The 22,358-nt window shown below is 48.9% G+C and overlaps 2 protein-coding genes across 5 annotated transcripts; one reads left to right on the top strand and one right to left on the bottom strand.

Annotated features, from left to right (window-relative positions):
• The first annotated feature begins 43 nt into the window (after positions 1-43).
• On the top strand, positions 44-18,383 carry LOC102370705. 4 transcript variants are annotated; one of them, XR_003093115.1, is made up of 8 exons: positions 44-708; positions 2,359-2,482; positions 9,970-10,136; positions 10,554-10,627; positions 11,114-11,215; positions 13,264-13,354; positions 14,733-15,005; positions 16,151-18,383. XR_003093115.1 is itself a non-coding variant. In XM_006019836.3 (7 exons), exons 1-6 carry the CDS (start codon positions 487-489, stop codon positions 13,319-13,321), a joined length of 747 nt encoding a protein of 248 aa, XP_006019898.1. In that variant the 5' UTR covers positions 44-486; the 3' UTR covers positions 13,322-13,354; positions 14,733-18,383. The 4 variants fall into 4 exon arrangements, 2 of the variants coding, with proteins under 2 accessions (XP_006019898.1, XP_006019897.1); XM_006019836.3 differs by having other exon boundaries at positions 14,733-18,383; XR_003093114.1 differs by lacking the exons at positions 14,733-15,005; positions 16,151-18,383 and adding an exon at positions 11,846-13,172 and having other exon boundaries at positions 53-708; positions 13,264-13,309.
• On the bottom strand, positions 4,481-8,770 carry LOC102370459 (hydroxysteroid 11-beta-dehydrogenase 1-like protein B). The gene is made up of 6 exons (XM_006019834.3): positions 8,342-8,770; positions 6,826-6,956; positions 6,304-6,415; positions 5,857-6,045; positions 5,059-5,202; positions 4,481-4,782 (listed from the first exon to the last, which is right to left on the bottom strand). Exons 1-6 carry the CDS (start codon positions 8,421-8,423, stop codon positions 4,568-4,570), a joined length of 873 nt encoding a protein of 290 aa, XP_006019896.1. The 5' UTR covers positions 8,424-8,770; the 3' UTR covers positions 4,481-4,567.
• Positions 18,384-22,358: the final 3,975 nt, after the last annotated feature.

The raw sequence follows: 22,358 nt of genomic DNA, 5'->3' as shown, positions 1-22,358 counted from the left end.
GCCCGGCGTCGCCGCCTCTCCCCCGCCCGGGGGCGGTGTGGAGCCCAGGCCCCCCGCTGTTTCCATCCGGGCAGGGGGGAGCAGCAGTCCCTCCGCTTTTACCCTTGGGGGGAGGGGCAGACTGAGGAGCCTTGCTCCCCTGCCTTCCCCCCCCCCTTACCCGTCTGTGCCCGCTGGGTGAGGACGTGGCCCCAGCACGGCCCCGGGGGACGCTCGGCGGGAGGATCGCGTAGCCTTGCCAAGGGGGCGACCCAGAGCCATGTTCTCCCAGACACAGAAGGCCTTGGGGCCTGGCAGTGCCAGCGACAGCAGCTGCCCTGTCGTTCCCTGCAGAGCCTGACACCAGGGCAGCGCTGAGCTCCTGTGCTTCAGGGACTCTGAAGGGGAAGGGCAAGGGACCCTTTCACTCAGTGGAAAGTACCTCTGCCAGCTCCCATTCACCTCAGCCTGGTTTCCGGTGGTGCCTGCTCTCTGGCCAGGTGCAGGATGGAGACCTTGGATGAGTTTGACGACGAGTACCCCCTCAGCGTGTCATTCTGCAAGCTGATTTCCCTAGAGGACTTCGAGGAGCAGTCCTTGTCCTACACTGAACAATGCCTGCAAGAGCTGGTCACAAACATGGAGCAGAGCCCAGGGATCTGTGAGAGGGTCATGAGAAAGCGGAAGCAGGTGGAGAAGGAAGAGGCTGGCCTGGTATCATTTCTAAAGGTACCTGCCGTGCCTTCACAGAGAACAGTTCCCCGCAGACTACCAAGGTTAAGGGAGATCAGGTGTATCCAGGCCCAGGAATTGCAGCTGTTTTAGTCCCAAGGACAAATAAGTTTGTAGTTTTGTCCCAATGCCCATCCCTTCTCTTCCACAGGCTGCTTCTGCCTGGGCCACGAGGGGAGGAGAAAGTGTCTGCCTGCTGAATAGTAGCTGAGATTTTTCTGAAACCTGCCACTCTCCAGGGTTCCCTCCCCCTGGCCTGGGATAACAGCTGGAATATAGCTCTGTCATATGCCTTGATAGACCACCTGTCAGGAATGAAGTGCTAGCTTGGGACCAGAACCCAGATCCCCTCGTGAGGGCCATGACCGAGGTTGCTTATCCACCAAATCCAAGGTGGATTTTAGCTTTACTGAAATCCATCATTGTAGGTATAAATGTTTACCTTGGTCAGTAGGAATCTAACCATGTGATTTCTACTAATGGGAATTCGTCATGGGAGTAAGTTTCCATCATGCCATGGAAAAAATTACTCAGTTTTTTTAGCTGTCTCTTTAGGGTGGGGGAATGAAACGCTACAGAAGCTATCGGTGAACCCCTCCTTTTCCTGCAGTAAGGGATTTTTAAGTTAAAGATAACGAGCACGCACTAGAGACCTCTACCTTCAGTGTGACATTGGCTTTCCTGATGTGAACCTGATGGAAAAGCTGAAGGCATCTGATGATTCTGATGCAGCTTATACAGGTCTGCATTTGTTTTGGGGCCCGCAAGCCTGATTCTCATTTATATTCTGGCTGTTTTACACAACTTTGGTCATGCGAGGGACCTTAAACTAGCTATAGCCGTCCCCCTGAAAATACCTCTTGCGTCAGAAGTCTCCTGACCAGTATAAAAGGTCATTGCTCCTATTCACAGCCCTTAGCAACAGGACTGTGTTACATCACACCTCTTCTCTGCTTTCCAGGGTTCATAACAGATTATGGGAAGCAGAGCATAGTAGCAGTTTAGAGACTGATCTAACTTATGCTGAAGCTAGGCAAGGCCATGTACAGCACCAGAAAGGTATATAAAGACTATTTGAAGTTGCTTTGTCACCTCATATGCCTCCCTGTCCCAAGTTCAGGAACAGATTGACCAAAAATGCAAGTTCCTTATGCTGGGAGAGTGTTTGGGGATCTGGAGCCATACATAAGACACCACACACATAACAGTTGGTATATGGCAGAAGTAGGCAAAACGTCAGATTGCAGCAGATTGCAGTTCTGCCCTGGCTCCAGACCATGCTGTGACTGCTGCAAGATGACTTGTCTGCCCCAGCCCCAGGGCAGCTACCTGCCCAGGCATGAGCCCTGCCAGTGCTGCTGGAGCTGATCTCTATGGAAACCCTGGCCCTGAGCTGTCACATCCTTGGTGCTGCTGGGGTCTCCGTAGAAACTGGCTGTGGCAACAATGGCAGGGGCTGCTGGGAAATGGAGTCCGCCATGGGCCCTATCCAGCCCATGGGCTATACTTCGCCTGCCTCGGTATGTGGGATGCTGGGAAAATGTTGAGATGGTTTTATGACCCAGTAGTCCTGTCTTTGTTATTAAACCCCAGTAGAGGTGAACAGTCAGTGCCTCAACTTCCCTTTCCCCTAATGTTTTTTTCTAGGCCAAGTTTTTCGGCACACTTCAGGGGGAGATGAACTACTGTAACTATGTGGGGATCGCAGAGATGCAAGAGAAGGTGGCACGGTTGAAACGAGACATACAAAAAGCAAACAGCTATGCTCGGGGTAATCCCTGTATTTTAGTTTCCCTTTGGGCCTGGGGCCATGGTAGGAATTTTTCCTCCCAGACTTGTGGTTTCCTCCACCCTCTGGCTGCTGATGCAGAAGAGGAAATGAAGCAGTATTATGAGTGGATGCCTGTCCTTATTGGCAAAGTTTAAAGCAGGGGGCTAAGCACAGGCTTGTAGCAGCTAAGCTCTTGCACTATAGGCTTGAAGCACAGCATGCTTGACTCCAACTTTCATCTTTCTGATGCAGTTTTATGCCTGGTTACTCAGACAAGATCCTAGTAAGAGAAGTTGTGGTATTTAGTTAGACTTTCTCTAATGCTTTTCATCTGTAGATCTCAGAGTTCTTCATTGAAGTATGCAGAGTTATCACTTTGACTATGTTGGAGGCAACAGGCCTAGGGAGGTAAAATTGCTTTCTAAGTGTCACAGACTGGGTTGACAGCAGAGTTGGAGACCATGCCCAAGTTTCTTGAATCCAACTATCTCTGGTGCTCTGGTCCCTGGAAAACACAGTTTCCCCAGTTTGTTTCAGTGTCCTTAGCCAAAGTTTTCCCTCTTCTTCCCATGGGGCTGTTGTGTACCCATCCACCACCCTCTTACCTCAAAGCTGGCTGCTGTTTAGGGTTTTTTTCAGGTACATGGTTTATGGAGCACTTAAAAAACTTGAGGACAAAAATATGTAGGAAAAATTGAGTTCTGTTTGTTAATTAGCCTGCTTATACTCGGATTGTCTGTCCAGTCCAGCACACTCCAGGGAGATGACTCTGGTGTCTCTGTATAACTCCTCCTGCCTATTGGTTACAAGAGCTGCAGGTACAGATGCCGTGTGTGAGAGAGAAGGGGAGACAGAGAGAGAGAGAGAGAGAAAGAAAGAAAAAGGAGGGGAGAGGGAGTTTCTTCCCTCCTCACTCCGATCTAATTGGTAGTCAGGACTCTTTAGGTCTATACACAAGTCTTTACAATTGCCTAGTTCTGACCTACCTAGTCAGAATAGTAATGAAAGCACAGCCCATGGGCAGGGAAGACCACCCTGCAGCCCCACTTTAACCTGTCATGTATGGGACTGTAACAGGGCCCCTACCCCATTACTGAGAAGGGGAAACAAACCCTGGGGCTAGTCAGCCATGCAAGCCCCCAGGTGCAGATTTAAGGGTGCAACAGACTCACATGAATGCTTACCATGGAGCCAACAGCAACCTCAGGGGCCGAGGACCTGCATAGAAACACACAAGGTCCAGCAACAAGAGACCTCCCTGAGGCTACTCTAGCAAGCCAAATCAGGCAACACCTGCAGCAGCTCAAGAAGTAAAGTGACCAGCTGGGGGCTGTGGTGGGCAGCCATATAAACCCAGGCCTGAGTCAACATGGGGCAGTCTGGCCCTGGAAGGTGCAGAGGAGAGTATGGAGGATTGCAGAGCTACCTGGAACAGCTGGCAAGATGCTTATGATTTACAGGTGGATTGAGCCCAGAGTAAGAGGAAGCCTGGTTGTACAGCCTATGGGCTAGGCTTAGGTTTGAGCCCAGTGTGGAGATAGTTTGTGTTATAGCCAGGGGGCTCATGTCTTTAGTTTGTTCTAGTGTTTGTGGGTGGGACTGTGAGGGCTGGAGTGGAGGTCCCATTAGTGTCCTAAGGGCACATGCTTGCCTTGAGACATGCTGGGGGCAGGCTCAATGCATACTGAGGGAGCAGTAAGCTTGGAGCAGGGGAAAGTTGGAGAGCCAGGGAACCCAGAGCCTGGGGCAGGGTAGAGTTTGGGGTTGGGGAGCCCAGGGCACTGTGCCTAGCTTGCAGGCATCAGTGACAGAAAAAGGGGGCTGAAGAAGGGAAAGGCCAAGTCCTAACAAGAATATAAAGACTTGCAGTAGCCTGGTGTCAAGTTAGGACCAAGTGCCCTGAAACACTTAACTAGCCCTGGGAGCCAGAGAGTGAAGCCAGGCTTAGGTAAATTTGAACTCTTCCAATAATTGCATATCCTTTGAAAGGACTGTGTTCACCACAGACTGGATTCCAGCCTCTCGATGAGTCCTGCCATATTTTCCTTTTATTTGCATCCTTTTGGATGTGAACTGCTCTGGAGGTTAGAGGATATTCTCCAGAACATAGAAGTGGTCCAACAGCCTTTCTATCTGGCCTGGCATCCAGTCTTTCAGCAGCAACAAAGGCGTGAGGCTCCAGTAAGGATAGAAAACCTCTCGGTGTCGCAGTACACCAGCTCGCACCACTTCTTGGGCACATTCCTCCTTGGGATTTGCTGTCATTCTGACTTTATCACGAACAGATTTCACAGCATTGTCTGAAGTAAAGGGAACAATTATCAGAGGGTGATGTCTCTTCTGTCCTTTTCCCAGAGTAAAGGAGAATGTGGTACAAGTGGCTGAGCTACAGGAAGCAGCTCTTGAGACTATTCTCTAATGCTGAGACTGCTTCTAGTATATCTCTTGACCTCCTATAACCTCTTGATACTTACTCTTGGCCTTGGAATTACATTATTCCCCTCCTGCATTACTTATTATAGCCTAATGGCTGTGTCTCTGCCCAGAAGCGAAGTTACAGCATATTGTTCTCTTACCTGTGTCAACATATCCCAGAACAGCAATTGTGACTGAGAGATTGATCTGCTGAAGGTTCAGCTCCCTGCGTAGTGAGCTGTAGAATCCTTCCAGAGCAAACTTGGCCGCACTGTATGAGAGGGCAAATGGGGCTCCCATGCGACCTGAGAGTCAAGGTGATAGAAATAAGTGAGTTTTCTTCACGGAAATGATTAATTCAGAAACTATTATTGGCAAGGTTAGGCAGTTGAGAACAAACTGGAGTCTCCTGCATATCTCTGTGTAAATAGTGTTCAGGTTATTTTTGTTTCATATCTGATGAACTAAATGAAAAAGGCTTCTAGCTGCAAGATGGGACAGTTCTACCAGGTTTTGCTGGGCTTATGTAAGACCTTGTAGTTTGAGAGCTGGACCATTTTAGCACCTGGGAGGAGACTGCCCAAGTGGCCTGATACTGTGGTCAGCAGTGTTGATGAGTTTGGTAGTATTTTGCTATGATGTACATTACTCTGACTAACCCAGCAGAGATGGCTGCATTTCATTGGTAGGTGAGCAATCCCAGTGAACAGTTCTAGATCAGTTTGTAAAGAGCATTTGGAAGACTAATTTAGAGAAGAGTTGCAATGATGCCTCCTTAGTCACCAAGGAGTTAACAGAGCTTCCCTGGAACTGAAAGCCCCTGGGACAGGCAGGAAAAGAGAATAGTATTTCCTGTAAAGTGGAAACAATGATTTCCCTAGTATGGTTAGGCATGGAGCCAGCTTGACTTAGAGTAGTACAGGTTAGGTAATCCACTGGCAGGGAGCAGCTTTCCTTACCACTCAAGGAGGAGATGACAATGATACTGCCCTGAGACTCCTTCAGCATAGTCATGGCTGAAGCAGTCAGCTGGACATAGCTCAAAAAGTTGACAGTCATGGAGCTGGTCACTTCTGTCATATCTCCCTGAAATGGGCCAAATGAACCAGTTCCTCCAACGTGGTTCAAAACTAGGTAGTCAAGGCCTCCTGGAAAAGGAAAGGAAACATAGATTCAGAGGGAGCATATGGATCTGTTTTGGGGTCAGGATGGTTGGGATACAGTATTCTTCTCTCTAGTCTTCAAGACACCAGCCTGTCCTCTCGATGCCTCAACCTCCCTTGTGCGAGGGAGAAGTGTTTCAGGAAAAGGCAATGCAGAGGGCAGGTGTCAGTAACCCAAGAGAGGTCCCACTTCCCATTTTTTCAGAGGACAGTTGCATTTTGCTATGAACCTGGAAAGCATACCTAGTTTGCTTCCAGCTTCTTCAATGACTTCCTGGGCTGAACTCAAGTTGTTCATGTCGGCCACAACATACCTGGCAGAACTCGCCCCCAGTTCCAAGCACTTCTTTGCCACCTGGAGAGAAAAGAGCAGCCTTCAGCACAGCCAAGGTCAGAGGACTTGGTGCTGCTGCAGGCTACACATAGCAGCTGTTCTGTGGCACAGGGGAGAGCATGCAGCCATTTGCTTTAGTTGGACCCTGGTCAAGGATGAGGCTGGAGCTCATTTAACATGCCAAGGAAGAACTAACTGTATATGAGGAGTTACGCTGGGCAAGAGAGCAAAGAGGTGATGGTCTACAGCAGTATGCTCAAGGCCAAATCCTGGGCTTAAGTGTACACACACAGTTCCTAGGGAGGCTATCGTTTCTAATGGGGTAGCCACTCCGGTGCCCTTTGGTGGTGGGATGGAAAATGATGTTTAAAAGGAACCCAGAGGTTCTGTTTCTTCCCCCACTTTGGGCTGCACTCCCTTGGGGTTCTCACCTCCTTGAGCTGCTTCTCCCTCCGAGCGGTGATGATCAGGTGGGCTCCCATCCTGGCAAACTCGTAGGCTATTTGTTCCCCAATCCCAGTGCTTGAACCTGTGACCAGCACACGCTTCCCTTGCACCATATCTGGAGGTTTAAGAGACTCATCAGGAATTTTGCTCCCTTCCCAGTACTGTGAGCATTGGTGCTGTCATAGCAGTTTGCAGAACCCCAGAACATTCAGCACTGAGTCCTGATTCTCTAAATCTCACAAAAGGAAGAGAAAAAGGGCCTCCTTGTATGTAAAATGGGTGGAGTGGTGCTTTCCTCCTCCAAGAGGGGTCAAAAGTGTCACTTTGCAAAGTACTGAGTGCTAACAAAACTCTTTTAAAACTGGGTAGTAGTAGCCCCTTGGATGTTCTAGGGGCCATTGGTTTTCTGTGTAATTGGACAAATTAGGAGGGGAAGGACCCATTGCCTCATTCTGTTCTGTGGCCAGTGCAGAATAAGGTATGTCTACTGGAGTCCGGTTAAGGCTACCTTTAAATGCCAAAGTGGCAGGCTTTCAAGCACTTTCCTTGGGAGACTTTTCCACAGGCTATCACACCCCCCTGCCTTCCTGGTTTTGCCTGACACTGGCCTCCAAGAAGGATGCCTGCCAATGGATCTGTGAGCATCTGAAGTCCCAGGGTGATGGGTCTGGGATGAAGGATGCTTGCCAGTTGTAGCACCATGCATGGTGTTTGGAACAATTGTGTTCTGTCTGCTCAATCAATATGGTTTTTGGAATGACTGAATTCTACTCAGTTAATAATATTTGGAAATGACTTGGCTAATTTGACCTGGAATATGGAATACATTATTAAAAAAATACAGAAAGGGTTTTCCAAATCTATCACTTCTGTGACAGTTCCCAGTCCCCAGAGGCAGCTCAAGGCAAACACCAAAACTCTGGTCCCCCGTTTTTTCTTTTAGAAAGAGAGATGTTCTCACTTCCCTTCTGGTCAGGTTCTCCATCCTCTGGAACAGAGTTATCTCAGACCCCTCCATCTTGCTGAACAAGAAATCAGTCCGTCCTTTGACATTGAGGGAAATCTGCTTGTTGCAGCCATGAGCTTACTTTTCCTTAGCAAAGTCTTTTGCTTGTCCTTTGTTCCTAAGGTCATCACTAGACTGAGCCACCAACCGACCCCCTGCTTTTTTTGTTTTGTTTTGTTTTACGCTAATGCTTTTTGCTTTCATTTTCCATTTTAAATTTTCATTTGAGAGACAATTACCCTAGATCAAACTGAGTTTTAGAATGTTTCTTTATTCCATTTGACCACAGACAACAGTCACTAAACGGATTATTTCTTGCCTTGATATGAAATGGTGAAAACACCATGAAAGAAGATTTACCTATGTCCAGATTTCAGCTGAGATTTTGGCATGCAGCATGGGATCTGATCTATAGATCCATAGTGGGGAGTCAGCCCTAACCTCTCTCTGTACCTAGAGTGTGAATTTCCTGGAGTCTCTCCAGCTTTACTTACCTGCAGATAAAGTTTCTTGGCTGTAGAAATAATATGCACACAGGCCGATGAAGACAGGGACAAGAAGCCTGACTGCAGCCATTGTGTTGGTTTTCTGCAGCGACACCAACGTCAATCATTAAACACAACAGGCCCCATCATGCCAAATGATAAGCAAGCGAGGGTCATAAACTGATTTCTCCTAAAAGGCTTATGGGGGAATGGGGCACTGCCTCCCTCCTGGCAGCAGCTAGTACTAGACTATGAGTTCTCTGGAGCAGGGACTCGAGTGTTCCACCCAGTTTCACCTCATGTGCTGTGCAGCATGTACGGTGACATCTTCTCTGTGCTGCACCCAGCTGATCTGGCCCAACTCACACCACAGGTATCACTGGTGTGTCACTGGAAAAGCCAGTCACCCCTCTTTGGGGTGGGAGAACAAACTTAGGAAACTGCTGCAGGATTCAAGCAGCTGCTCAAATTTTCCACTTCCTAACCCATGTCAGTATAAACATTTCAAGGGAATTTGGGGCAGGATGAGATCCATTGGCTGGATCCCAACTTGCGGGATGTTGTCTTATCAGTGCAAGACTCTTGGCAGTGAGGTTTTCATCTCTCCTTATTCAGGGTGGGACTGATTCTTGCTGTGTATGTGGACATCTCTTCCTGTTGTCTTTTGGAAATGATGCCCTCTAATCTACAATAAATTTCAGTGGTGCAGCAAAATACTGGGCTGGGTTTTTTAAAAACATTTGTACCCTTATGAAATGTTATTGGCTGCCCTGTGGTTTAATATTGGACTGGATAAAATAAGAGCTACTGGTTGTCCTTCATACCACTTACAATCGCCTGTCTCTCGGGAGCTCAGGGCATACAGGTTGCAGAGTGAGGTGTGCAAGGGTGCGTGTATACATCTAGCTTGGGGTTCTTGCCAAGAAAAAAGGTCCCAGTAGCAGCTGAGCTGCAGACAGTAGGATTGGTGGATAAACAGTGTTGATGATTTCCTGTGGATCTTAATTACCAAGAGGAGTGTCACTACATTAGATTGAAACCAAGTAAATCTGAAACTAAAGCTGTTTTGACTATGAATGTTCACCAGGAATGTAGAAAAGTCTAGCTTCCTTCCCTTTCAGAAGGAGACTGCTCCTGGCTCAAACACAATCTGGCATTTTAAAATAAAATCTTTGCTGAATTTACATGGAGTGAAAAATGCTATGTTGGCAATGGTAGGTGAAGTCATCTGTCAATAGATTCTCCTTCCCCCCCATTTATCTCTCTAGCCTGAAAAGGGGGATTGCTTGGGGTGAGAAAGTTCAGTTTCCAATGTCTCTTAGCTGAAACATCACCACAGCTGCCTGTTGGCTATGGATACCCACCCACTCATACCCGAGGCATTTATTTAATATAGACCACAAAGAGCTCCCAAGGGCTAGTCTCTTTCAGTAGCCAATGACCTGGACTGCATTGGGCCAAGTAGCATAGAGGTGAAAGGCTCCATGTACCACCACCAAACTGGGATGGCTTGATTTCTAAGTAGACCCAAAGTACAAACAGCCATATTCTGCTTGGCCTGCCTCTCTGAGCCGTGCAATGTTGGCAAAGACCTTACAGCTGTGGGTTAGAAATGCTCTGATGGTTTTTCTTTGTAGCTGCAAAGTCTGGAAAAGTGCGACATCCAAGGCACACAGCTGGGAAGCATCAGGCTTTGGAGGGAGGCTTCTGTCGCTCCCACACCAGCGCTTTGCAGTCTGCTTCTGCTCCCAAGGTCACCATGCCCAGAGTCTTTGGCCCTTTCCCACAACTTATGAACAAGCAGGTTTGTACCTGGCTCTTCTGCTCATGTGTTCCTGGGGATTCCAATCTTGCCATATCTTCCAGACAGAGAATTCCTGGAGTCTTGATGCTGAAGCATGTTATGTGGGGTTGCAGGCCTTTCTAAGGTGGGGCAAGTCTGATAGTAGACATTGACATAGGCACCACTGACCAGAGTCAGAGCCAAATCTCTCTCTGCTGCTCCAACCTCACCCTTCCCAGCAGAGATGCTCTGGGAACAAAGGCAGGAATAATCATTGTAATGGAGCTCATGGCTCCCCCAGCCCAGCTTCAGCAGCCTATTCCACACTAGAGTGGCTGAAAGGGAATAGACAGCAGTCCTGGGGTTTGGTTTAGTAAGCTGTCTTGTAAAGGAACCATTCTTGCAGTGCTCTCTAATGAGTGTTTTTATTTCTGATAGATGGACAGAGCAACAGCTTCAAACACTGACCTGAAGTATCACTGGGCTGGTGTCTCGACAATGAACCAGAAAAGGTGTGAGGGTCTGATGTACTGGGGAAGGTCAGGTCTGGCAGGCTAACAAAGCAGGGTGGTGGGAAATGAACACGTGACAAAGGAAAACAGGTGCCTGCCCAGTGTGATTTGAATATGCATTTAATATGCCCCAGGTTTGTAATACTCCTCCTCTTTCTTCCTAGTCCTTGTGGTGCAAGGTTCTTTTTCCTTTTTGCCTTCTCCCATGGAATTTTTATATCTCCCTTCCCCTAATGTTCTCTTGTTCTCATTTTCAGCAATCCCTCACAGGCAAGGATAATTGTCTTCCATGACTATCTTATCTATGTCAAGATGGCTTTATGAGGCCTGTACTCTACTGCAGCTTGGACATGTGTTTTCATGTGGGGTGGGTGGCACTGGATTCTTGATTTGGTCTGCGACATGCTATTTCTGCCACTTCCACTTTTCCACCTCCCAGCTGAACAACAGGTCATCTCCTTTACTGAACTGTTTGTCTTCCAACAGCATGATTGATCTACATCCTATAGTGTTGAACCCTGCAGGCTTCTACACCTCCCTCCAGACTGGCAATCACATCAATAAGCTGAGGCACACCAGCTTCCTAAGGTAATTGTCATCCGACTTACTGTGTCAGGACTGATACCTGTATTTCTGTGGGTTGCACCTTCTTGTGCAAGGAGTCCCATGGAAGTAGTGAGGGAGGGGCTCAATTCAGTATGAAAAGAGGATGAGAACCCTGCCCCTGGTGAAGAAACTATTGGCTCATTGTGTGGAGTGGCTGACAAAGCTCCTGTTTTACCAGTGCTTGCTCAGAGATAGCAGAAAGAAGGGAAGATCTTAGTCGGTAGGAAAGGGTTAAAGGTTTAACTGCTGCTGCAAAATGGCAGGCTACAAGACTGACTTTGGAAGAATCAGACACTTGACCAGGAAGAACTAGTAATGTAGAGCTGCAATTTGTTTGTATAGAGTAATGTTAGGTGGTGGGTTTTGTTTGCAGGGGCATTTACTCTGCCCTGTTCCTGTATATGTGCATGTATAATATGACATCAGCCATTGGAGGGCTGATGTAGCTTTGCCTTATCTATCATTGCTGCCTGAGGAGTGCTTTGATAGCATTCATAGATTCTCATACTTATAATGAATGAGAGGCAGGTGGGGACAGAAGGGGGGATTGTTACCTACCAATCATATTCTCAGTGAAGATCCCCTGAGAGAAGTTATGTTTTCTTATTCTAGGCCTCTTGGCATCAATCCCACACCTTCCCAAAAACCAGGCCCTTCTGGCACAAAATCTGCAGCCTCTGTTTTTAACACGCCCATGCTGGCCAAGTTTCAAGTTGGCTCAGAAGATGACATGGATAATGAGAAACCTGGCCCCAGCTCTCCTCCAAAGGGGGCATAAGGGTCTCTTCCTGTGTGGAAAACTGCTACTTGAATAAAAATTCCATGGAAGCTACTTGGTTGCGTAAAGGATGCTGCTATGTAGAAGTCCTAGCCCTGAAATAAAAGAAACTCTACGTGATCGGCTGGGGAAGCTTTGGCAAGCAGGACAATTCTATTATTCTATCTTTAGCCTATTACCTGTGAGCTTTCTCTACCCCCAGGCAGCAAGGAGATCCACAACTCGTTGCAAAGTATGAGCCCCAGCTCATACTTGTAGTCTGTGGGGAGAAGGACATGAAGTTACCAGTGGCATGTATAGCAGGATCTCCCTTATTCTGTTAGTCCCAAAGACATTTGAATTCCTTGGGAGATAAGTGTCTAAGTACTACTGAGAATATGGGCTTTAGCTGTGAGTGTCTTGGGCTAGATTTGAATTCATGCCTGAACAGGGAAATGCTGTGCATCTTAAGGCCAGCTCTCCACACTTTGCTACTAGAGAGGCTATGCTCTTTCAGTGAGTGATCCCAGCAACCCTGCTTATCTCCAGTAGTTATTATTTTCAAAATATTAAACATTAACATAGGAAACTCTACCCCACAAGATAGGAACAAGCCATTTTAATCTGCATTCCAAGTGCAATCCCTAGAACTAACTTGCAAGGATTCCTGCCTTCTAGTCTAACCACAGTGAAATATGTCATGAGAGACTGACAATTGTTTATTTAACAGAGGCAGCTCTTCTCATAATAGGAGGCTATTATTAGGGGCAGGGATACCTTGCAATGGTCTATATAGGCAGGAGACTCTGCTCAGGGTGGTCTCTTGCACAGATGTATAGGCAACTGGTAGGAAGGGCGGGTGGGGGGGGGCATGTGCCCCCCCGACAGGGCTGTCCCTGCTGGCGGCGTCTGCAGCTGCTCGCCAGCTACGTCCCTGCCACCAATGCCGCTGGTGGCTTCTGCCCCTCCAAGACTCAGAAAGCACCAGTCACCCATGCACAGATGCCACTATCCTCTCTTACTTCATCCTTCTAAGTGTTTATAATTGCAGCCTGAATTCCTCAAATGGGGTATGAAACAGCTTTACATTTGACTGACTCATGGGAAGGAAGAGAAATTCCAAAGCCAGCAACACAAATCTTATAAACCAGTGGCCACCAACCTGGGGATCCCAATCAACAGGTCAATCCCGGAGCCTCTTTGGGTCAATCCTGGGCTGAGGGAGAGCTGGGTGCATGCACATGTGCACAACTGCCACCCCCTGCCCCAACAGGTCAATCTATTTGAGAAGGAAGGGGCGGGGACGAGATCGAGGCCCCCGCGGTGAGTGACTGACCGTGTGGCCCAGCCAGGAGATGGGGAAGGTAAGTGGGGCCCCAGCCTGGTGGGATGGTACGAGGATTGGGGCCTTGGGGGCTCCTCCAGGGGCGTGGGGGGCTCCCTTTCCATTTCTGCGGTGGCAGACGAGGCTCCTGCTGCTCCTCGAGTCCTGCTACAGCTGGCTACATATAGGCATGGCTCAGCTCAGGAGTGGGGACTCACGTGGGGGTGGCCATGGCCCAACAGGGTCTGGGAAGATCTGGTCATCCAGGGATATGTGGGGGGGGCTCCCGCCACTGGATGCAGCTCAACGGAAGCCCTGCGGCCCTGTGCCCCCTCGCGCTCAGGGTGCAGCAGGCAGCCCACAAGAGCATTCGCCTCATCCTGAGCACAGGTGGGGTGGGAGGGTGTGGGACCCTGGGACCTCTGTTGGGCTGCGCCCAATGGCAGGAGCCCCCCTGTGCACCTGGACCAGCCACCTGGGCTCTGACCCTCCCTTGACCCAGCCTGGCCAGGGCCCCACTCACCCAGTGACAGGGACTGCAGGGTCATAGGCGGCAGAAGGGAGGGCCAACAGGACTTAGCCCACCCACACACATGGGGCAGTGGTAGGGCCGCAAGACAGCCCGGCTTTGGGCTTTTGGCAGCTGCAGCAGGGGTGGGAAGTCACGCACGTAGTGGTGAGTGGGGGACTGGAGTAGGGGTTGATCCTGCACAGTCAGGGAGGATGCAGGATGGAGCTATGAGCAGCTGGTCCAGGGGGTGCAGGAAGGGGGGGCACATAGCCTGGGAGGGCATGGGGGGTGAGTCCACCTGGATCTGTGGGCGGGGCAGGGCAGGCTGGGACCAGGGTGGCACGTGGCTCAGCTTTTTGGCAGCGCAGCCCTAGGGTCAGAGGCACTGGGAGGAGGCTGGGCGGCTTGGGCAAATTTTCGGGTGCCAGCAGCCCTCCCCGTAGCCTCAGTCCCAGCACCACTGCTAAGCCACGTGGCCAAAGAGCCCTGCCGCCCCAGTCCCAGCCTGCCCTGCCCCATGTGCAGATCTGGGGGTATGTGCCTGCCATGCCCTTCTGGGCTGTGTGCTCCCCCTGCATGACCCCTGGATGAACCTCTTACAGCTCCATCCTGTACTCACCCCAGCTGTGCGGCCCTGGCTCTCATTCACCACCGGGAGGCGGGGCAGGGGGCAGATTGAGACCCCAGCGGTGAAGGAAGGAGCAGGGCACAGGTAGAAGCAGGGGCTGGGGGGAGTGGGAGACAAGCAGATGCCTGGGGGCAGAACAGAAACACTGTTATGTAACACTTCCCCAGGCCCTGCTCTCTCACCTACTGACTTTATATTCCTCACCTGCCAAACATCCACAGCCCCCTTCCAATTAGTCCTATCCTTTTACTAAACTGTCCTTCTCCCACCTTCCTGCAGGTGACAATTGTAAGAGAATTGTTGGGGTTTTGATACGCACAATATACACTTTCCAATGAAGGCAGAGCACAGGCATAGTCTGAATGGACAAGCAAAGAAAGAGAACCTCATGGAAGATGTTTCCAGGCTCAGTTCAGGAAACCCATCGAACTGAAATGTGTAAAGGCTTGCTGCCCTCTGCTGGGCCATCAAGGAATGCACCTTTGGTGTCACCTCTGACCTGTCTTGGGTTGAAATATCTCTTAAGATATGCTGGGTCAATGGAACCTGCAGGTATGTAGGTCCAGAATCTGCTTTATAGAGGGAATTTGACACATTAAAAATCAGGGTCTTGATTAGCTGTGCTCAGTCCCATAGGCCACTGTCTGTAGTGCCAATAAGAGTCACAGTGGCTCAAAGGACCTGGGTAAATCATTGTAAAAAGAATCCTGATGCAAAGGTTAATCACTGTGCTGACCAGCTACTCTGGGTTTTTCCTGCTACTCCCCTAAGTGCTTTCTGCTGACAACCTTGTTAGAGTAACAGTCTGACTGAAACTCCAAGGGACCGTAAAACTAAAGAAAGTGAAGTCTAGCACACAGGGAGTCTGGTACCGAACATTCTCAAACTGGCAAAAGTCATGACCACCATGCTGCAGGATCTCGCAGTCAAAGCTGTAATCTGTTTACTCACCATGCAATAATTACCTAGTTTTGTTAGGTGTGGTTGCTTCCCTTGTGGGAATTGTATCAGTACAAGACAATCAAAGGCAGCAATTTCCTGTAGCAGGAATTCAGTTTCAAGGATGCCAAGTGATCTGACCTTGTGGGCCCAATGTTCAGTACTGCAATTGGGAGCTTCTTCTCATGGGCAGCAAGAGCAAACCTGTAACAGGGGTACACCTGCAGGGCCACCAGGAAGCAAAGTGAAGTGCACCAAGTAAGAACAAAAGAAAGGACCAATTCACTCCTCGGCTGCTATCCAGGGAGTGAGAGCGGGATAGTTCTATACATCTTGTTCATATAAATTGCTCTTTGTTCAAGTACCAGCTACACAGGATGGAAGCAGCAGCTCCTCAGCTCCAAATAGGGGCACGATTTAAATACGGTGGAAAATGCACAAGTACAAACCTTCCCCCTTCAGTCTGTTATTGCATAATTCTCTTGGCCAGTCACTGCTGATTATCACAGGTGCCTGGTCAAATGCTTCCAGCTGCATGGACTATGTGCTCTGCTCTACTGGTTTTGTAAGTGAAGTCCCAGAACAAGCCTGAGACACTGCGGTCACTCTCAGAGGATATTGATTCAGGGCTCCTGAAACCCTGAGGATCATAAAGAAAGCTTGGTTTTATCCCATCATATGAATTTCTCTTAAGGTGTATGTTAATGTTTTAAACTACAGCTTTCTCATGGAAAGTAACCACTTAAACTGTTCCTCAGTCAGATACCTCCTGGTTAAGGACAGGCCCAGAGCCAGGATCAATAACAGCAGAGGCAAGAGCTGGTTAAGGGAGAGAAGAGATGGAGAAGCAAAGAGGGGATGTGGTCAACAGAACTGTTACAAATGTCAGGTGAAGACTGTCTGCTCCCTCTTATTCCTCCATGTTCTTCAACAGGCTAATGAGGAGTTAACTGGTAACATGAGCTGTCCCTGTAATGCACCCGCTCTTACATCAGCTTGCATCCATCAAGTCTGTACCACAGAGATCTTCCAATACTAGAGACAAAAGCCCAAATCCTCCATGGTACTTAGGAGCTTGCCTCTCACTGTGTTCATCCTGCCATTTGTATAGTATTAGTGAATAAGAGGAATAAAATCCACACCAGAAAATCCAGAGGGAAACCTGGGGCGGAGGAGAGGGAGAGGGATTTTGTAACATTCAAGTGGCCCCAGGACTCCTGGTATGGCCTCTAGAGCAAGGCCTAGGAAAAACCTTTCCGGTAGTTAAGCAAGAAAACATGGGATGGTCTTTGTAGGGCTAATTTATGATGTAGGTCAAGCAGGTAATAGGGGCACCTGGGCAGCAGTGGAGCCAGATTAAGATAGTACAGGAGGGCAGAGACAAGAGCAGGCTAGAGGTGTACAGTGCCAAACAGTTGCTTCAGGAATAGAAGTGCATTGTAGTGCCCCAGTGCAAGTCTTTGAGTTTGCCTATATCCCATATTTAAGGACATCAGGAAAGCCAGTTAATGGGGAGCCTGCTAGACCCCAGCAGAGCTGATTAGCTTATCACGTGTCTAGTGCAATACTGACTGGACTCCATACTATTGGAGAGGCTTAACCCTAACACAGAGAAACTGCTTGCAGGGACCTTGCAGGGAATGTTATAAATCCAGGCTGTAGGAATAAAACAACAAAATACAAGGAGGCTCTGGAGAGACAGTGGACCCAAAGATAGGGAACCAGAGATGATGGATCAGGAACCATGTGGAGACAGTAGCACAGAACAAATGGGAATTTAGCATAGGAGAGCTGTTCAACTGCTTGTAAAGAGGATTCTGCCACCAGCACAGAATCTGATTCAGCCAGGCACTGGCACACAAAATTCACTCTTTCATGGCTCTTGGAATGCCTGAAGAATGTCACATCTCGCTTCAGGATCCCACCACATTTGTTGCAGGCTGGGATGTGGAAATAATGCACCTGTTCCTGTGTGAGGAAGACATCCCCATCAGGCCACGCCATGTCCTTCAGCTCTCCATGTCATATTCATGACTTCAAAGCGCTCTTGAAGCTCAGAGTTGGGGGGTGATCTCCACAAATCAAGCAGAAAACTCTGAAGCACAAAATGCTCATCACTCCTGGGCTCCTGGGATTCAGGGAGGTCAGAAATTTTAAGACCAGGATGGATCATTATGCTCATCCTATCTGACATCCTGCGTATTACTGGTGAAAGGACTCACCCAGCTAAGTCTGTATTGAGTCCAAAAGTCCCACTGTAGACCTCACAAGTCTGGCCAAAGAGCAGAGCTGATTCAGTCTTCCGCCGGCCAGAAGGATGATAGAGAATTGTGTTTAAATAATCTATAAATATGCTCCTGAAAGTACCACCCGGTGTGAGCAGAAGGATTCTGTGCTATGGAGATCAGTAAGAGGTCTGTTCTGTGCTCTTGCCCTCACTCCTATCATGAGGTAATTCCTTATTCCTGATTCAGTTGAGATTCCGGTTCCAGTTATTACAAAGAGCCTCTGGGAATGGGGAATAAAGCACTGGCTACAGAATAGGATCTGCTGTGGTGGAACCTGAGAGTTGTGCAACCTCCTGATGCCCTTCCAGCACAGAACATGTTTTCCTGGGACACAAGAAAGTAGTTCAAGCTTAATTACAGGGTTACATTTTCATAGGATACCCTGAGGAGCCAATGATGTTGATGACACTTTGGCCTTTTATTTTGCCTTCCAGCCGAGAATCTCAAAACATTACAGGAATGTTAATTATTTAAGCTGCACTCTGCAAAGACGGTCATGCAACAAATCAGTGGCAGAGTCAGGCATAAGGGTCAGGACTCCTGACTTAGTCTCATCTCACCAAGACGGCCTAACCTTTCCTCCTTACCTGGCAGCTAATTCCCCTCTGGCAGTGGGCAAACTTGGAGAGTTATGGAGCTCATTCTTAACATTTTGTGATCATTCTATCAAGACAGCCAGACAAGAGAAGGGTGTGAACAGACTGGAGGCATTGTTTTAGACTGGCTGGGTTTGGGGCAGAACAGACTGGAGGCATTGTTTTAGACTGGCTGGATTTGAGGCAGACAGCCTTGCTTTCTGGTGTATGTGCAAGGCACCAAGGGCAGCACTAAGGAACTGGGGGAGAGAATCACTGAGGTGTCAGGTTGGGTGTTTTTTGGAAAAATATATTTCTATAATATATAAATTAGCCCTGACAAACTATTAAAAAAATAGTTGTGGCTGCAGCAAGAAGGGCCCAGCAACGGTGAGGGGGAGGTGCTGGTCTCCCCCGTGCCCCCTCCCGCCTAAATAGCAGCTTCTGCCCGCCCCTGCTGTCGCTGCTCAGCACAGGCAGGTGTATCTGCAGCAGGCATGGGGCAGGCTGGGGACAGGGCTGTTCACACGTTTTGGGCTGGACTGCTCTGCTGGTCAAAATGATGTGTGTGATTAACACGATTAAAAAAATGAATGCATTAATTTGTTTTTTGCATTAATTGCATACATTTACTGCAATTAATTGATAGCCCTAATATACATAGATAGTTATACATCATCAGACTGACCAGTCTTCAATACTCTAAACACTATTTCAAACCATACACCTGTTACAAGACTTGCACCCATGCTCCCATGCACCCATATGTATTTCTTTCACAGTTATGTTTACACTGTCCTTTTATTTGTACCTCTGGTTGCTACATCTTAGCCCTTAGCTCATATCACTGTCACTGTGATTGGTGTTTCCACTGCTGGTGTCATCTCTGTTGTTCTCATTGCTGTCACTCAACCCCGTCAACTCCTTTTCTTCTTTGTCACTGTTCTCTTCCCTGCGAGGGGGATCAGGTACAACATCCTGGTCCTGCCAGGGGGATACCTGGCTGCTTCCCAGGCAGGGATCATTGCTGTGTGACTCCCAGTGCAGATCACTCCCTGCATCAGGGTGAAGTGTGTCCACAGATCAAAGCCCTCGCCAACAGCCAGAGCAACCCCCCTGTCAGCCCTGCTCACTATGGAGGGTGCCCTGCCTGACCCTGGCCTCTGATGTGCAGAGTGAAGAGAAATCACCCTGCAGTGTCATCTCTCCAAGACAGAGACCCTGCTGGTGGCCGCCTTCCAGGGGCACCTGTGGGAAGGAGAGAGCAGAGTCCCAGCCCTTGTACAGAGCCTGCGCAGGGCAGGCTATAGAAGTGAAATGGCCTATGCTGTCCCCAGAGCCATGCCCGGTGTTGGGTGCCTCCCCTGCAGGCAGGGCAGAGGTCAGGCAGTAGCAGGCTTTGCTCAGCCACTTCCCCATCAGGAGCTGGCTGCTGGAGGTCTCCTGGCCTGCCAGACCCTTTGCAGCAGGATAGAGGGTGCCAGGAGGAAGGGCCTGATGGAGAGAGGGAGGAGGGCTTCCAGCCAGCCCAGGAGAGAAGCAGAAGAAGGGCAGTGAGGAGAATGGGTGGCCCTCTGTTGTGTGCAATAGAGCCAGCAGGCACCCATGCTGCCTTGCACCTGCTTCCAGGGCCCTCCCCCTCCCCTGAGAAGCCCCGCCCCCTCCTGTGACACAGATGCATTGTCACATGCATAGCTCCTGAGGGATTCATGGGCCCTGATTGGTCCCTCAGGGATCAGGGTTCTGTAGGGAGTGGGTCCAGGAACAGCTGACCACTCGGAGTGAGACAGAGCACTGGTGAGCTCCGCCCCCAACCGCTGCTGGCATGACCTGGAGCCTCCCCCCCTGCCTCACCCACATGAGCCCCGCCCCCCCGGCCTGTAGGCAGCCAAGTGCCCCTCTCCCGCATGCCTCCCCTCAGCGCGATGCTCAGAGCTGCCTGCACCCCCGTTGCTGGCTCCCCACCCACCCCACTCAGTCCGGTGAGGGCTGGGGGGCCCGGCTTCACTGCCCTTCGGCTGCCACACGTGCCACCTGTGCACCTGCAAAACCACCTGTGAGCAGTGAAGCACTTGCTTTGGACCAGAATTCGGATCCCCTTATGAGGGCCCTGACTCTCAGGTTGCTTATCCACCAGATCCCAGGTGGATTTTAGCTTTACTGTAATCAATTGCTGTAGGTATAAATGTTTACCTTGGTCAATATGAATTTGGCCATGTAGTTTCCACTAATGGGAAATCATCACGGGAATAAGTTTCCATCATGCTGTGGAAAAAGCACTTGTTTGCTTTTTTTTACCTGTCTCTTTGGAGGTGGGGAATGAAGGGTGGGACAGAAGTATTACAGAGGCTATCAGTGAACCCCTCCTTTTCCTGCAGAAAGGGATTTTTAAGTTAAAGATAACTTGAGCACACTCTAGAGGCCTCCACCTTCGGTGTGACGTTGGCTTTCTCAAAGTGAACCTGATGGACAAGCTGAAAACACCTGATGTGTCTGTAGCTAAGATGAAGCTTATAGAAGTCTGCATTTGTTTTAGGGCCCCAAGCCCCATTCTCATTTATATTCTGCAGGAGTTTCCTGACCAGTGTAAAAGGTCATTGCTCCTATTCACGGCCCTTAGCAACAGGACTGTGCTGCACCACAGCTCTTTGCTTTCTGGGGTTCATAACAGGTCATGGGAAGCAGAGTGTAGTAGCAGTTTTGAGACTGATCTAACTTACACTGGAGCTAGGCAAAGCCATGTACACTACCAGAAAACCAGAATGGTGTTCAAAGACTACTGGAAGTTGCTTTGTCACCTCATATGCCTCCCTGCCCCAAGTACAGGAACAGATTGACCAGAAATGCAAGTTCCTTATGCTGGGAGTGTGTTTGGGAATCTGGAGCCATACACAAGACACCACAGCCATAATAGTTGGTATATGGGATGCTGAGGAGATGGTGATATGGTTTTATGACCTAGCAGCCCCAGGGGGGCATCAGGGGGAGATGCACTGCTGTAACTATGTGGGGATCACAGAGATGCAAGAGAAAGTGGCACAGTTGAAACGAGACATACAACAAGCAAACAGCTATGCTCGGGGTAATCCTTGTGTTTTAGTCTCCCTTTAGGCCTGGGGCCATGGTAGGAATTTTTCCTCCCAGACTTGTGGTTTCCTCCACCCTCTGGCTGCTGATGCAGAAGAGGAAATGAAGCAGTATTATGAGTGGATGCCTGTCCTTATTGGCAAAGTTTAAAGCAGGGGGCTAAGCACAGGCTTGTAGCAGCTAAGCTCTTGCACTATAGGCTTGAAGCACAGCATGCTTGACTCCAACTTTCATCTTTCTGATGCAGTTTTATGCCTGGTCACTCAGGCAAGATCCTAGTAAGAGAAGTTGTGGCATTTAGCTAGACTTTCTATAGTGCTTTTCATCTGTAGGTCTCAGAGTACTCTGCCAAAGTATGCAGAGTTATCACCTTGATTATGTTGGAGGAAACAGGCCCCGGGAGGTAAAATTGTTTTCTCAGTGGCACAGACTGGGTTGACAGCAGAGTTGGAGACCATGCCCAAGTTTCTTGAATCCAACTATCTCTGGTGCTCTGGTCCCTGGACAATGCAGCTTCCCCAGTTTGCTTTGCTGTCCTTGGCCAAAGTTTTCCCTCTTCTTCCCATGGGGCTGTTGTGTGCCCTGTCATATTGAATGAAATAGTTTGAATGTTTGTAATAGTTGCCCATTAGCCAGTTTAGGAAGAAGACAAGATTTATCTCCTTATCTAGGTCATTGTTTTGGTCTACGTGCGAAAGATCCTGACTTTGCTCAAAGTCTTAACTCTTGAATTTTATCTTTAGAGGTCTTTAACAAAGTTAACCTAAAAATGACCCTTAAGCAAATATCCCAAGTTCCGAGAGATCAACCTAGGGCCTTTTGACAAAATTGGAAAGAAAAGGTCACTTGCAGTGGTATGGAAGTTCCCCAAAGTAATAAAATGATCAACAAAAGAAACTAATTACTAAGCAAAAGAATATGTTAAGTAAGATTCGAGCCCAAATTTGGGAGTAATGACAGGTTTGGGTGCGAGTGGCCCAGGACGGCAACTCACTCAATAAAAACTGTAACCTACT

This window comes from Alligator sinensis, unplaced genomic scaffold, assembly GCF_000455745.1.
Source record: "Alligator sinensis unplaced genomic scaffold, ASM45574v1 scaffold505_1, whole genome shotgun sequence".
Classification (NCBI taxonomy): domain Eukaryota; kingdom Metazoa; phylum Chordata; order Crocodylia; family Alligatoridae; genus Alligator; species Alligator sinensis.
The sequence above is the reverse complement of the archived record's forward strand: the minus strand, read 5'-3'. Positions and strand labels throughout refer to the sequence as shown.